This window comes from Protomyctophum bolini (genome assembly GCF_963924005.1).
Source record: "Protomyctophum bolini genome assembly, chromosome: 7".
Taxonomy (NCBI): domain Eukaryota; kingdom Metazoa; phylum Chordata; class Actinopteri; order Myctophiformes; family Myctophidae; genus Protomyctophum; species Protomyctophum bolini.
The window spans coordinates 43,391,261-43,406,251 of record NC_137868.1 but is presented as its reverse complement, the minus strand read 5'-3'; the positions used below and the strand labels follow the sequence as shown (position 1 = coordinate 43,406,251).

At 41.5% G+C, this 14,991-nt stretch overlaps 1 protein-coding gene across 1 annotated transcript in view; it reads right to left on the bottom strand.

The window, feature by feature from the left end:
- The window catches only part of tmc4 (transmembrane channel-like 4), a gene marked incomplete at both ends in the record, with an annotated part of 29,598 nt that extends 15,936 nt beyond the window's left edge, over positions 1–13,662 (bottom strand). The window contains 10 exons of the mRNA XM_080768347.1: positions 2,867–2,993; positions 3,945–4,102; positions 5,608–5,766; positions 6,366–6,513; positions 7,636–7,781; positions 8,655–8,740; positions 10,396–10,548; positions 11,196–11,344; positions 12,626–12,806; positions 13,614–13,662. Coding sequence (XP_080624473.1) covers positions 2,867–2,993; positions 3,945–4,102; positions 5,608–5,766; positions 6,366–6,513; positions 7,636–7,781; positions 8,655–8,740; positions 10,396–10,548; positions 11,196–11,344; positions 12,626–12,806; positions 13,614–13,662 — 1,356 coding nt within the window. The remainder of the gene's footprint in view (positions 1–2,866; positions 2,994–3,944; positions 4,103–5,607; positions 5,767–6,365; positions 6,514–7,635; positions 7,782–8,654; positions 8,741–10,395; positions 10,549–11,195; positions 11,345–12,625; positions 12,807–13,613) is intronic.
- Between the last annotated feature and the right edge of the window lie 1,329 nt (positions 13,663–14,991).

Here is a 14,991-nt window from a genome sequence, read left to right as displayed (position 1 = left end):
CTTAGCTCAGTCGGTAGAGCTCTCGCCTTTGGACCACAGTGTCACTGGTTCAAATCTGGGTAGCGACAACTCAGCCTGTGATTCTTATTTGTGCATATCTATCTATCTCTCCCTCTCTCTCTGTCTCTCTCTCTCTCTCTCTCTCTCGGACATGACATCACAATAATAGAGATACTAGTAACTGTAATAAGTTTATTTAGTGTAATAGTGTAATAGTGTAATAATGTAACAGCAATGTAATGGTGTAATAAGTAATAGTGTAATAGTGTAATAAGTGTAATAGTAGTGTAATAGTGTAATAAGTGTAATAGTGTAATAAGTGCAATAGTGTAATAAGTGTAATAGTGTAATAAGTGTATTCTGTCTAGTAACTGTAATAAGTTTATTTAGTGTAATAGTGTAATAGTGTAATAATGTAACAGCAATGTAATGGTGTAATAAGTAATAGTGTAATAGTGTAATAAGTGTAATAGTAGTGTAATAGTGTAATATTGTAATAAGTCTAATAGTGTAATAGTGTAATAGTAGTGTAATAGTGTAATAAGTGTAATAGTGTAATAGTGTAATAAGTGTATTCTGTCTTCTCTCTCCCTCCACCCCTCTCTCTCTCTTTCTCTCTCCCTCTCTCTCTCTTTCTCTCTCTCTCTATCTCTCTCTCTCCACCCCCCTCTCTCTCTGTCTCTCCCTCTCTCTCTCCACCCCTTCTCTCTCTCTCCCTCTCCTTGGTCCCGCCTTATCGCTGCTTGCAGCTATATTAGGTATTTCTTTTACACCTCAGCTAACCACCAGAAATAGCAGCTCTGGCTGAACCGTGCAGTCGGTTTTCACGAAACGCAGGATTCTGGTAGAGGACCATGCCAAACGATGACTATGCGAAGCCCATGACCATTGGCCAAAGGGTGGCGCTATAACATTCAATTGAAAATACAAACTTTGAACGTACATAGCACATGAACTGTTTGACCGTCTGCAATTTAACTTTGATACACAGATGCGTCTCCTAATGCCGAACAACTTCCATATTCTGACTTTTGACCTCTGACCTTTAGATTACCTGCCATTTTGAATTATATGAAAACCATTTAAAATGTTTCTTCTCCCAGGATCTTTGATCAAAATGCACAAAAACGTCTACACGTGAACTTTGGACCTATACGGACAAAAAATCGTAACACTTTTTTTCTAAGTGAAAAAATGTAGTTTTTATGAGCCGATGAAAATTGCTGTTTTGTGAAACTTCTTCTGCATCTAATACGTGTATGAATACTGTATGATGTTACTATTTAGAATGAGCAAATTGACTGTGTCTGCTTAGCTCAGTTGGTAGAGCTCTCATGTCTGGACCACAAGGTCACTGGTTCAAATCCGGGTAGCGACAACTCAGCCCGTGATTCATTTTTGTGCATATTGTTCTCTCTCTCTCTCTCTCCACCCCCTTCTCTCTCTCTCTCTTTCTCTCTCTGTCTCTCTCTCTCTCTCTCTCTCCACCCTTCTCTCTCTCTCCCTCTCCTTGGTCCCGCCTTATCGCTGCTCGCAGCTATATTAGGTATTTCTTTTACACCTCAGCTAACCACCAGAAATAGCAGCTCTGGCTGAACCGTGCAGTCGGTTTTCACGAAACGCGGGATTCTGTTAGAGGACCATGCCAAACGATGACTATGCGAAGCCCATGACCATTGGCCAAAGGGTGGCGCTATAACATTCAATTGAAAATACAAACTTTGAACGTACATAGCACATGAACTGTTTGACCGTCTGCAATTTAACTTTGATACACATATGCGTCTCCTAATGCCGAACAACTTCCATATTCTGACTTTTGACCTCTGACCTTTAGATTACCCGCCATTTTGAATTATATGAAAACCATTTAAAATGTATCTTCTCCCAGGATCTTTGATCAAAGTGCACAAAAACGTCTACACGTGAACATTGGACCTATACGGACAAAAAATCGTAACACATTTTTTCTAAGTGAAAAAATGTAGTTTTTATGAGCCGATGAAAATTGCTGTTTTGTGAAACTTCTTCTGCATCTAATACCTATATGAATACTGTATGATGTTACTATTTAGAATGAGCAAATTGACTGTGTCTGCTTAGCTCAGTTGGTAGAGCTCTCATGTCTGGACCACAAGGTCACTGGTTCAAATCCGGGTAGCGACAACTCAGCCCGTGATTCATTTTTGTGCATATTGTTCTCTCTCTCTCTCTGTCTCTCTCTCTCCACCCCCCTCTCTCTCTCTCTCTTTCTCTCTCTCTCTCTCTCTCTCTTTCTCTGTCTCTCTCTCTCTCTCCACCCTTCTCTCTCTCTCCCTCTCCTTGGTCCCGCCTTATCGCTGCTCGCAGCTATATTATTTTTCTGTTCCTGAAAAATGTACATTTTGGAGTTATGAGGTTTCCTCCCGACAGCGGAGATATGTGTTATTATGGCAATAGAGGGTATGTGTGTGACATCATCATCAAACCCGGAACTTCCGGAAGTTATGCGGGAATGCCTACTGAGTGGCAAAAAACTACTTTCTGGCCATGCCAGCCAATACATCCAAACAGAAAAGTTGTATTTGATTGCATTAAACGACGTTAAACGACATTAAACTCACTTTGTCACTCACTTTGCCACTCGATTTTCCATTCACTTTATGCATGTGCATACCCTCTATATAATAGGAGGGTACATTGTTTCTTCCAATATGTCAAATATTCAATTTACACAAAAAAAAGATCTAGAACATCACAATAAGAGAATATTCAATAATTTCTAGAGTGTCTCAGAGGTCCAAATCTTAACTAAACTTAATCTTAAAAAAAGGTTGAGAATCACAGATATAGAGGATATCATTTTCAGTAGTTGCGGTCTAATTACCGGATATTCTGCATGGTTGTAGTGGCAGAGTGCACACTTCTCGTTAGTCACATCACCAGCACAGGTGACCTGACCCCACAGGGTGATGAGGAGAACCCCGAGGCTGACCATGCGCAGGAACACCGACCTGACGGGAGACACAGATAACACAATATCATCGTGTTATCATGTGGCTGGTTTCTGTTATCCAGTTCCTTTAGTGGTTTTGTCATGACTTTGTTTATTTTCTTTATTTGAAGAGTTATGTTTTTCTAGGAGGTTTGTTTATCTCAGCTTTTGCAAATTATTTAATTATTTATCTGTTATTCACGCCCTCATATCATCACGTCTCGATTACTGCAATTCTACTCTGGCCTTCCGAAGAAAACTACATCCCGTCTACAACTAATACAAAAATCTGCTGCATGCTCGACTACTGACTAATACAAAGAAACGGGACCATATAACACCAATACTAGCAGATCTGCAGCACTGGCTGCCAGTGAGCGCCAGATGTGACGTTAAGATTCTATTAATCACGTTCAAAGCCCTAAATGGGCTGGCCCCTATTTACATCTGTGAGATGCTATATCCCTCCCTAAATCCGGGGCGCACCCTCAGATCCTCGGATAAGGCCCTCCTGGGTGTCCCTCGTACAAACCTACGTAGTTACCCGGGGTGACCGGGCTTTTGCCGCTCGGGCACCCAGACTGTGGAACGCACTGCCAGTGCACATTAGGGTAGCACCATCCGTCCCCCTATTTAAGTCACGCCTGAATACAGAGTGTTTTTTAACTACTTAATAGCCAACTGTACAGTACATACATGCTTGTTATTGTTTTGTGTGCCATTATCATTTTGTTATTGTGTGTTTCTTGCTGTTTTCAATCTTGTTCTGTGCAGCACTTTGGAACTTTTGAAAAGCGCTATACAAATAAAGTTAATATCATATCTTCTGTGTTGTGTTGTGTTATATCAGTTCTATGCAAATAACCTCATACACACACACACACACACACACACACACACACACACACACACACACACACACACACACACACACACACGCACACACACACACACACGCGCACACACACACCTTAAAAGTGCCAGAATGACAGTGGTGCTGGGGGAGTATCTCTCCCACACAGCGATCTGGTCACAGAGGAGCGGCACTATGAAGTTTCCGGCGGTGATGACGATGGAAGGCAGGTACTCGAAAAACAACCCCCGGAACCCCGGCTGTCCGCTCTTACTCTGTTCGGCAAAGACGGGTCAAACTTCAAACAACCGTTCATTTACAATTTACAATTTAGGCATTTAGCAGACGCTCTTGATCCAGAGCGACTTACAAACAAAAGTAGGGCATACATCACATAATATATAAAAAGTAGTTTATCATGAATCATGTATAAACTAAGAACGTAACAGTGGAGTATCTATGTCAGCTATACATACAATATACATGTGTACTATAAAGTGCTATGACTACATAAAATGCAATTCTAGTGCTGTCTACGTAACAAGCTATAAGTCTGTCTAAAATACTATCTAAGTCTACATAGACAGTCCACGGTGGAGTCTGAAGAGGTGGGTTTTCAGACTACGGCGGAAGATTGGGAGTGAGGCTGCAGTTCTGACTGTGATGGGAAGTGCATTCCACAGTTTAGGAGCCAGAAGGGAGAAGAGTTTGGGACGTGTGGAGCGGTGTCCCGGCCACGCCCCAAACCCCACCAAAGGGTCGCCATGCAAGTCCTCGCAACAGTTAGTTGCGCGGTGACCCGCTGGGGTGGTTTGTGCCATTGAATTGAACCAGTTGAAATCACTTGGGTCGACGTGCAACAACACCAGGACACATCACACCGCTGGGACGAACACTGAAACCGCCTCGTCCCGTCTCCAGCCTTTTGGTGTGGTTTGGGCTTTACACCCACAAACATTAAAAATGCCACAGAGGGCATTCGTCAAATATAGCAGCTACAGTCTGTGGGCCACTTTTATAAAAGGTCAAACTTCCTCATACGTTTATTAAAAACACAATGGTCTTAATCCATTAAAATATTTTTTGGGGGGCTATTAAACAAATAGCCGTTCTGCAAGCTCATAGTGCGGCACGAAGTGACGCACTATGATCTTGTATATCTGCAATGTTTTTGAAAAATCTAATCTTTGCTTCTGGGAGTCCCTGGAACAAAATATTTTGAGATGGGGGTCTGTGGCCAAATATATTTTTTTGGGGGGGGTCCTTGACATGAAAGAGTTTGAGAAGCACTGATTATAGCAGCATACATAAAACTGTACACTATACAGTACAGTGTGCACATCCACATCTTGACTGTGTAGTGCAGTACGGTTCCCAAACGTTTTATCTGGAGACCCACGAGAGAAATTAGACGTTTGCCTGAGACACAAACTAGTGAAAAAAGCACACAACGAGCTTGTAGATCAGCTATTTGCACTACTACCCATTTAGGACTGAGGCCGGTTCTAAAAACGCCAAATACGTTTTCTGAAAACCTCCAAATATGTATTAAAGAATGACCAAAAATGCATGTTGCTATATACTGTAAATTAAAAAACCCTAAATGGGTTCCCGTTCCCGTCTTGAAAGGTATAGCTACAAAAAGGGGTTCTCTCCGTTTAATGTCTTGAAATGTACTCGTGAGTCACAGGTACATTTCAAGTCGTGAGTCGTGACCCATACAAATTGGGAAATTGGAAAAAACGGTTTGGGAGACAGCGACGTCGTGGGCGTGGCTGACCTGGCTGAAGACGGTGGCCTCGAAGATGCCGACGAAGGCTGCCGCGATGAGGGCAAAGGTCACCAGAGTCAGGACGAAGCGCAGGGAATACAGGAAGACCTTACGACACAACGTCAGAGAGGCCGCCTCTCTCTTTATCCTCTCTTCCTCTAGCTCCACCTAGTGGAGAGAGAGAGAGAGAGGGGGAGATTTTCTACTTATTTATTTACAGTTTATAATAATAATGATATTAATAATATCAAACTTACATAAATCAAACTAAGCGACGTCCTGACCTAAACACTCAAAGATGCTTTCGAAGAGCACGTTTGTGCAGTATATTTATGCATGTTGTACATATATTTATGTACTGTATATTACGTGAACAAAAATGTCTCAAATGTTCTCTACAGTATCTGTGTATCTTCCTTCTTGAAGTTATAGATATAGAGGGTATGCGCAGGCATAAAGTGAGTGTCAAATCGAGTGGCAAAGTGAGTTTAATGTTGTTTCAGATAGGTTTTTTTAATACTGTTTTTATTAGGCATTTTGTATATGACATAACTTCAGCATATCTTTGACAATGATAATGAGTAATTAAGTGATGGAAAAAAATGGAAAAAAATAATGACAGGTAGGACTTTTCTTTTTGGATGTATGCCATACGTCCAAAAAGAACAGCCCATGCACGTTAAACTCGTGACACAATGCATGCAAACCGAATGCTGTATAATAAATCCGGTCACATTCTCCAGCATGTCGGGACACAGTTCTCTGACCTGCAGCTGATAGTGGACGTTCTTCTGCTTCAGCTTGGTGGCTCGGTCTCCCTGGCAACCGTAGTCCCAGCTCGTGAACACCGTTTTGCTGTAACCGCCGGCAGCCCCGCCTCCCGTCGCTACGGCAACGCGAGCCGCGGTCCCCATGCTGCAAAGAACGACCGATCAGGGGAGGGGTACTAAATACAGCTGCGGTCGATCAGAGATCAATCGAAAGTATGCCTTTCTGTCTTCTATGTTCCTGTGTGGTGTGTCACATTCAACATCTCTCTGCCATACAATAACTGACCAGAACCACAGAGACAAACATATGCACGCAACATGTATACTACAGACCATGCACACACATACAATACAACCATGAGATTGAATGACTCTTATACCGTCATATAGGCACGTCTAATATACCATGTTCTTTTAAAAAGCTAAAACTGTTTAGCCAATAATGCCACATACTGTAGCTATGAAGTAGGACTTTAAAATAAAAACTGATTACCTCACAACTGATTACCTCACAAAGGTGAGCAACTCTCACAGCCACAACACTAGAGGGAGCATGAATAATAATGATCTGGTCGTGCCACCCACATAATAGAACAAATATGGGTAAGTTCACTTTCCACAGCACTGCCACTCAGGTGTGGAATGCCCTGCCCCCTTCCCTCAAAACAAGAAAATCAATCTCAGCGGGTCAGAAGGAGAGAAGGTGACTGCCCAACCTCCTTAAGTTATACCCCCATCCGATTGATTTATTTGTATTTTTTGATTTATTTGTACTTCGACCTGTACATAGTTATCATGCTTTTGAGATATCTCGACTATTCACTAGTCATGGTTGTGTTTGTGAATTAATGCATGGGACCCGAATGGAAACAAGACCGCAAGGTCTTTCTTCGGTGCTGTCCTTTTGGACCAATGTGCTTTGACTGTACCCTGTACTGTTTGCATTATTTTATTTTTGTGTAATAAAATAATCAATCAATCAAAAAGAAAGAAAAAATATATATATACTTTACCTAGTGAACTAAAGACCATATAGGTGAAACCTTTCACTCAATATAAAGTTCCTCAATTTAAGTGATTCAGAGTAACTTATGACCCACTTTATGGCTTCCCACTGATATGCACGACGTGTGTGTGTGTGTGTGTGTGTGTGTGTGTGTGTGTGTGTGTGTGTGTGTGTGTGTGTGTGTGTCTGTGCGTGCGTGCATGCATGCGTGCGTGCATGCGTGCGCGTGCTTTCTTGGACATCAATATATACAGTACATACCGCACAATGATACAGATGAGACAGAAGGCAAAGTAGAAGACGGTTGTGAAAAGGTAGGCCAGGGGGATGTTGTAGGAGAAGTCTGCAGCAGATACCAAGGTGTTTCTGTAGTAGCCATAGAACAGCCAGGAATACTCCATGAAGCCCTATATGCATATAGGAAGAGAAACACTGGATCAACAAGGTGTGTGCTAATACAATAGATGACCATATAGAGCGTCGCAGTCCCTTTCATGACGACGCCAGGCCCAGGAAATGAATCCCAATGCATTTTTCCCATAGACATTTCAAAAGGTATTTATTTAAAGACCTTTTAAGCGTCGTACGAAGCCAACTCGAGTCGTGACAAATCATGACAACAAACACAATATTTTGGACCAAGCAAATAATTACAAAGAAGAAAAACAACAAAACCTGCAGTTTTTTTCTACTTTCGAATTCTTTGTTTGGCCCAAAACATTGTGTTTATTGTCATGATTTGTCACGACTCGACATAGTTTTTGATGGCTCGGGCACGGATTCAACAAACATGATTATTCTGAACATTTTGAGCACCTCATAATATCTGTATAGCTCCAACGGTTTAGAAGATAGAGCCATGTTTGAATTTAATTTTTAAAAGGGTGTGGTCATTTTCGGGTATTTCGACCCCGATAGAGAATTGTTCACAGTTCCCATGCAAGTTGTTCGCGGCGGTCATATTAGTCAAGAACAGTCAGTCAGAATCAATCTGTATCAACAGATATGACCCTGCAAATAATCGGGGGTCGGTCACAATTACCCCGTCTAAATACAGCAAAATCTGCCACAAAAAAGTACAAATGTACATTTTGCATGCACCAGGATGCCGGAGAGAACACCATATCCAGGCGAGTTCATGGACACAACAATAACAAGATTTGACAGAAAAAAATAATAATTATACTGTATCCTGTATGTATGTCTGGAACATGTACATCTCTAGGTGACCGATACTGGTTCTGTCAATCTAATCTTGTTGTCTGCTGTTGTTTTCTCACCGTTCCAGACAATATGTCCAGGAAGTAGTTGTAGAACGGCTCCAGACCTTGAGGATTGGGGTCATAAGCCATGCATTCTTCTGGACCTGAACACCACCACCAACACCACCACCACAGAAACAAATGGACATGTAGTCGTAGTCAGATTGCTGTTGTGTCAGGATTTTATCAAAGAGAGAAACAGAGTATAGGAGAGGTGAGAGTTAAGTCTATAGTGAGAGGCTCTGGTAGAGTTTAAATGCAGGAACACCGATGACAGTCTGTGGCTGAAACCTCTGTTGTTCATTCTGCCTTAGTAAAACACATTGTTTTGTGTAAATTTATATTTTTTATTAGGGAATAATTACCACAGGACCAGGTGTACGAATACCGGTACGTTTACAACGTTCCTATCATCTGGGTTGTCTTTTAGTTGTGCAAACCTAACGTTGTTAAACGTCTTAATTTATTATTGGTTATTTATAGCTTTATTTAGTCCTGAGAACAGTGGGGACAAATAAACTATACAGTATGGAGATTTAATATTAATCCCCCATCACACCAACGACATCAAGGCAAAATAGTTTTGTCTCTGCTGCTTTCAAGAATCAAAGCAAAGAGTGCATTTCCTAAACGAGAGGGAATAGAAATCACCTTTTGTTTTTGGTTCACTTATTGCTACTGAGATTCTATCCGTGTTGCTAGGATACCACTGCCTGGCGCTGTGAGATGGCATCCTGCCGATAATAAAGAGATTTGGGCATCCCTTCACATTGAGAAAATAGAAAATACATATGAAAAGAATAGATCTCCATCTTGAGCTAAGTGAAAGAGGATAATGGAATAACCTGTTGCAAAAGAAGAACACCGTTTGATTTCCCATCCTACACTTTACTTTACATTCAGGTTTTTGTTTGTTTACAGCCTCTTAATTTATTTTCTCCTTCATTACGTTCCTTTTGTGGTGAGGTGTATTTCTGAACGCTAATTTGTTATTTTATTTATCATTTTAACCGTGCTAATCCATTATTTGGCTCCTGTGGTTTATCATTGTACAAGTCAATAAACTAATAGTAATTGTACTGCAGACCAAATGATCATAATGCCACTGCAACAACAATGGCAGAGATTCCCAAACTGTAGGCTTGGGGCCACTGGTTGGCCAATTAGTTGGTGGGCCCCCAACTGGCAACACACTAAGATTTTATTGATAAAATAACATGACTCTAAATAAAAGTAAAATAGAAATATTCTTTTCTTTAAAACCTTGAAGAAAACATGCAGTAAATCTGGTCTCTAAACTGCCTCCCCCTGGCCAGCCGGGGCGCCTGATGGAGGGGAAAGGAACTGGTCGGAATATTAAAGGTGTTCCTTCCACACGCTACGTCCAACCGGGGAAACTCCCCCCTGTCAGGTGAAAAGAAGCGGCTTGGACTCCTCATGCATATAAGGAAGCATGAGGTAGGTCTGTTGCTCTCCCCATGGTTGACAGAGGGAGTGTAGCGCCCAGGATTACAATGTTTTGAGTGGTGCAACCACTCCAAGGAACAGCAATGTCCGTGTTCACCCACGTTATGTGATGTTAACCCACCCACCCATGCACCTACCTATGTGACTGTGTGAGCACCAGTATGACAATTAGTACCAGTAGGGGCGCTGTTGTGCCAGAAACCGAGAGAGAAATAGTGCACCACTCAGTTCACACAGGTGTGATTTATTTTCTATTTCACCCAAGTGTCAAAATAAAAGTGTGTTTAGTTACCAGTGGAGTGGACTGGAGTGGAGTTCCCAACAGATCTGAAGATGATGCTGGGCACCAGGACAAGCCCCGCGAGCAGCAGGAAAGACAGGAAGTTGAGAACCACCAGGAACCTCAGGAACAGGAAGAAGGACTGGACTCCACCACCAAAGTTTCCTGTCCAAGGTCAAAGGTTTTTGGTTTTATAACCCATTAAGACCCGAGGCCGATTCTACACATTTTTTTTAATTTGGTTTTCCATAAAGCAATATATATTTTTTATGAAAAACCACATTTCTGAGGCCAATAAATGTTACTATAAATTACACACACCTGTGTGCTAGTCATTTAACTACAATTCCCTAAGCCTCACTTTATTTTGTATTTTCTTTAAAAATAAATCGGAACAACACGGAATTAGGAACACTCTTCCAGTATACTATTGAGCGCGGGAACCCCTTTTGGTGGTTACATATATTATGTTATAATTTAGCTATTGAAAAATAGCAGATCTACAAGCTCATAGCGCGTCACCGAGTGGCGCGCTATGAACATGTAGGTCTGCTATTTTTGAAAAAATCGTGAAAAATCGTGATCTGCTATTTTAGAAGACATTTTATAAATTTCGAGGTTAGGCCTAAATGGGTTACGGTTCAATGTTATAACTGCCACTCTTCTTCAGGGTGATTTCAGTGAGCTGGTAGAACGATGTGATGTTCAAACCTGTGAATTCATTTAGCTATAACGTTAATGAAATAATGCTACCCCCAATGGGCTGTTGTAACCTTCCAGGCTATATATATACAGTAGCTATCAGAGCCCACCTCCAATCTTGTTCAGGGATTTCCTCCAGAGTGCAAAGAAGGCCACGAATCCTTGGACAAAATTGTGCCACTGCAGCAACTTGGCCTTGTTCCTTTTCCACGACTGCCAACGACTGGTCACCACCGGAATGTGCATAATCTGTACCTGTCTGGAACAGACAAAAAAAAAAACACTTTAAATTATCTGCTCTATGACCACTAGTGAAATATTGTTTTTATTGGTAACTAAACCAACACATTTGGGCAACCTGCCACCTACTGTATAAATTATCAGTCATGAATGTGTTGCACAGTTCATCATTGTTCACATATACTGCAAGTAAAGTATAGTAATCCTTGCCAAGCCATATCAGGCCCATAGGGCAGGAACCTATATCTCCTGTTTCTGTAGCGTGAGCGAGGCAGCTTGATGTACAAGTACACCACGACGTCCCCTGGGTATGACACTAGTATGTCGCAGTATGGCCCAGAGTAGGGACGGAGCTCGTTCATTTTTATTGATAAGGAGCACCTTATCAATCAGGCTTATCGAGCCGGGTTCTTATCGGGCCCACTATCGAGCATTTTCTATTATTAAGGGCCTTCAAATACAGTGCCTTTCTAACAGACGGAAGACAATTGTCCTTTTTACTAAGAAAGAAAACTGGTTAATATGTGTAACGTCACTTTAAAAGTGTAATTTTGTTTACGCGGACAGCACTGGTCGGCAGGTATCGATACACATTTAGACCGACATGTTTGTGCCAGTGTGGGTGATTACATTTATGTCTTGATCGCCTCAAGTCTGGATTGTCAAAACATGACATCATGGGCTGCTAATTTGCTCAATAACAATTAAGGCTTGATAAGCCCAAAGCTTATTGATAACGGGTACTCAATAAGCTTGTTATTGGATTCTTTCGGGTAACGGTTATCGAGCTCCATTAATTTAACCCTGAGAGTGAACAAATGGAACCAAATGTGACCAGATTTGACTGAGAGACTGCAATCGTGCAAATTCCAGCTTTTCTTTTTCTCAAAATGAGTTAATAGCACAGGCAGAATCTTCACATACTAGAGCATGTAAGTGTCAGAGCTGACATCGACATGTAAATAATATGAAATAAATGCTTAAACATGTAGCTAGGTGTAATGTTAAGAGACCACAGAAGTGAACCTTTCAAGCCTGTTTTCTCAACCTGTTTTCTGCAAGACATTATACTCTATAAGCCGTATCTTCAAAACTTGTGGGTCAAACTGAACAACCAATATCTCTATTTGAAGCTTATGATTCCCTGCTTTTATATGATATGAAAAAACTAAAATTCATGGCAGAAAAAGGCAGTCCCTCAGTCAAATGTAGTCATCCGTACACTCTCAGAGTAACAGAACTCCTAATTCCCCAACAGAATCCTTTAGCACGGAGCCCACGCTGAGAGGCAGTGACGTACCGTACAGCTCTCTTCAGGGCCATGGGCATGGGCAGGCTCCTGATGTCCCTGGACTCCTCCCCCTCATCCTCCTGCGAAGGACTCCAGTCGAAGCCAGGTGCACTGTGATTGGACGACGTGCTGGATGGAGCCCTTCGTAACCGTAGCGACGGCTGGTCACCGTGGTAACCGTTCTCTTTACCTATAGTGTGAGTGAGTAGCAGAAAATCACTCGCGCAAAGTCAACTTTATGATATAATAACGTGACAATGTAGGACAGTCGTAGCCTATGTTATTTTGGGGGACTTTTTTATGCTTTCGTTTGAATGTCACAGTGTTGAGCGACTGAGAGATGGGGAAATGTGGAGGGCGTTTGGGGAGTGATATGCAAGCAAGTGGTCTGGGAATGGAACGGACACTTGCCGTGGGGCGTTTGAATACATGCGATACACGGGTTGCACTATTTTTTTTTAAGTACAAATGAAAACAAACCTCATACTCTGTTGTAGTAGCCTATATATTGATTGGATGTGTACATATCAATTGGATAAAATACATCATATAGAGTAAAAGCAAATCTTATTAAAAGAAATAGCTTTTCAAGAGATTTGAACATTTATGCAATGGCACAGGTCAGTTAACTAAAATGAGTCCAGAAATCAGCCACCAAAACAATGATTGAGTAATGACTGATTCATCATCCATAAGGATATTATATTAACCACATGAACCCTGGCGTCCTTACTTTGAGCATGTCTTCTTATCTTAGGCAAAAACCTTACAAAATGTTCAAAGGTTTTTCAATAACTAGTAAAAATAGCCAATTTACAAGCTCACAATGCATCGGTTGTATTATAGTGAGCAGCTTGTAGATCGGCTATTTTCAATTCACTGCACGGTCTATACAGGCAAACTATAAACTAAGAGTTTAACATGCGTGAATTCTGATTTGTAGGCGAGTATGTATACAAAGAGATTATGTCAGTCTTTAAATGTCCACACAACTTACCTGTACCTGCGACAGTGGTGGAGCCTCCTCTCGGTAGCTCACTGGCCATTTCCCTGAAACAAAACCTATTACCACCACAGCCGTTCTCTGAAAATCACCAAAACAATTCCACAAAGAATGCATTCAAATAAGCTGTATACCGACTTGTCATGAGGAAATGGTCTCCAGCTCTCCATCCAGGAATCTCTCTCTCTCTCTCAACCATGGACTTTACACCCTGTGTGAATTGACCACACAGGTACTTCCTTGTAGGCTTAACCCATTACCTCGCGGCAGACTGTCGCCATGTCTTCGGTATACTCAACACTGCACGGGGAAGGAATCATATTTTAGAGGGTGCAGCGGCAGGTCAGGTAACAGTACCCGACCTGTTACCTATACACACAAAACACAATACACGAGACACATAACATAATGGCGTGCTTTCACCTGTGACCTCTTTGATTACTTATAGTTCTGGACAGGTGTGTAACCTTCCATCAGGTGTGTGCCCCAAAGAAGCCTATAGCCAACCATGCTTTGTTTAAAAGAAAAACAGTTCTGAATGAAATACCTATACAGTACAATGTAACATAATACATTATGTAACATAATCTCCTCTCTGGAGGGGACTTCAGCAAATTAACTAGCCTGGAAGTAATTTCTATTGTTTAAATGCATATTAATGTTGTATTATTGTATGTTGTATTATTCAGTACATACATTGGTCATGAAGTGTTGGATTGTTTGCCTGTAATAACGTGTCCAGGGGGTTTACAATACATGCATCATGCCGTCTCCTGCTACAGAAACAGGAGATAGGCTTTAACATGGCCCTGGAAGCGTCGGTTTCCAAGGCTACTTACTGTACATACCTTACTGTACTTACATAAGTCTAAGTGAGCATACATACACAGTTTGTTGACTGTGGGTAATGAAGTAGGGTTGTCCGGTAACTATGAGGTAAACAGTCAAATTAGCTATGTAGGAAAGGGGTGTGTGTGTGTGTGTGTGGGGGGGGTGTTAATTATTTGCTAGTACAAATGTTGAAGACTGACGTCACCAGAACGCACACATTCTTCTGTACAGTAAATAAAATAACAGTAGGTTTCTTTAATGCTTACCCCTCTTCCTCATACAGTACGTATAGCGTAGAGTCATAGACTAGATTTATTCTACGCCGTAGACTGTCTTCTTTTAAACACCCTGGAGCTCGATCACTGCAGAAATACAGGGACATTATCTGGCAGAGTGGCAGTAGTTCTGATCCTTGGCTTGTACGCATAACCTGTATGTGTACGGGATCCTTTGTTGTAAATCTGAAGTCAAGGAAATTGAACTTTTTAAGCTAAATATCGGTCTTCAAATGCAGTGAAAAAACTTTAATAGGGGAAACAGC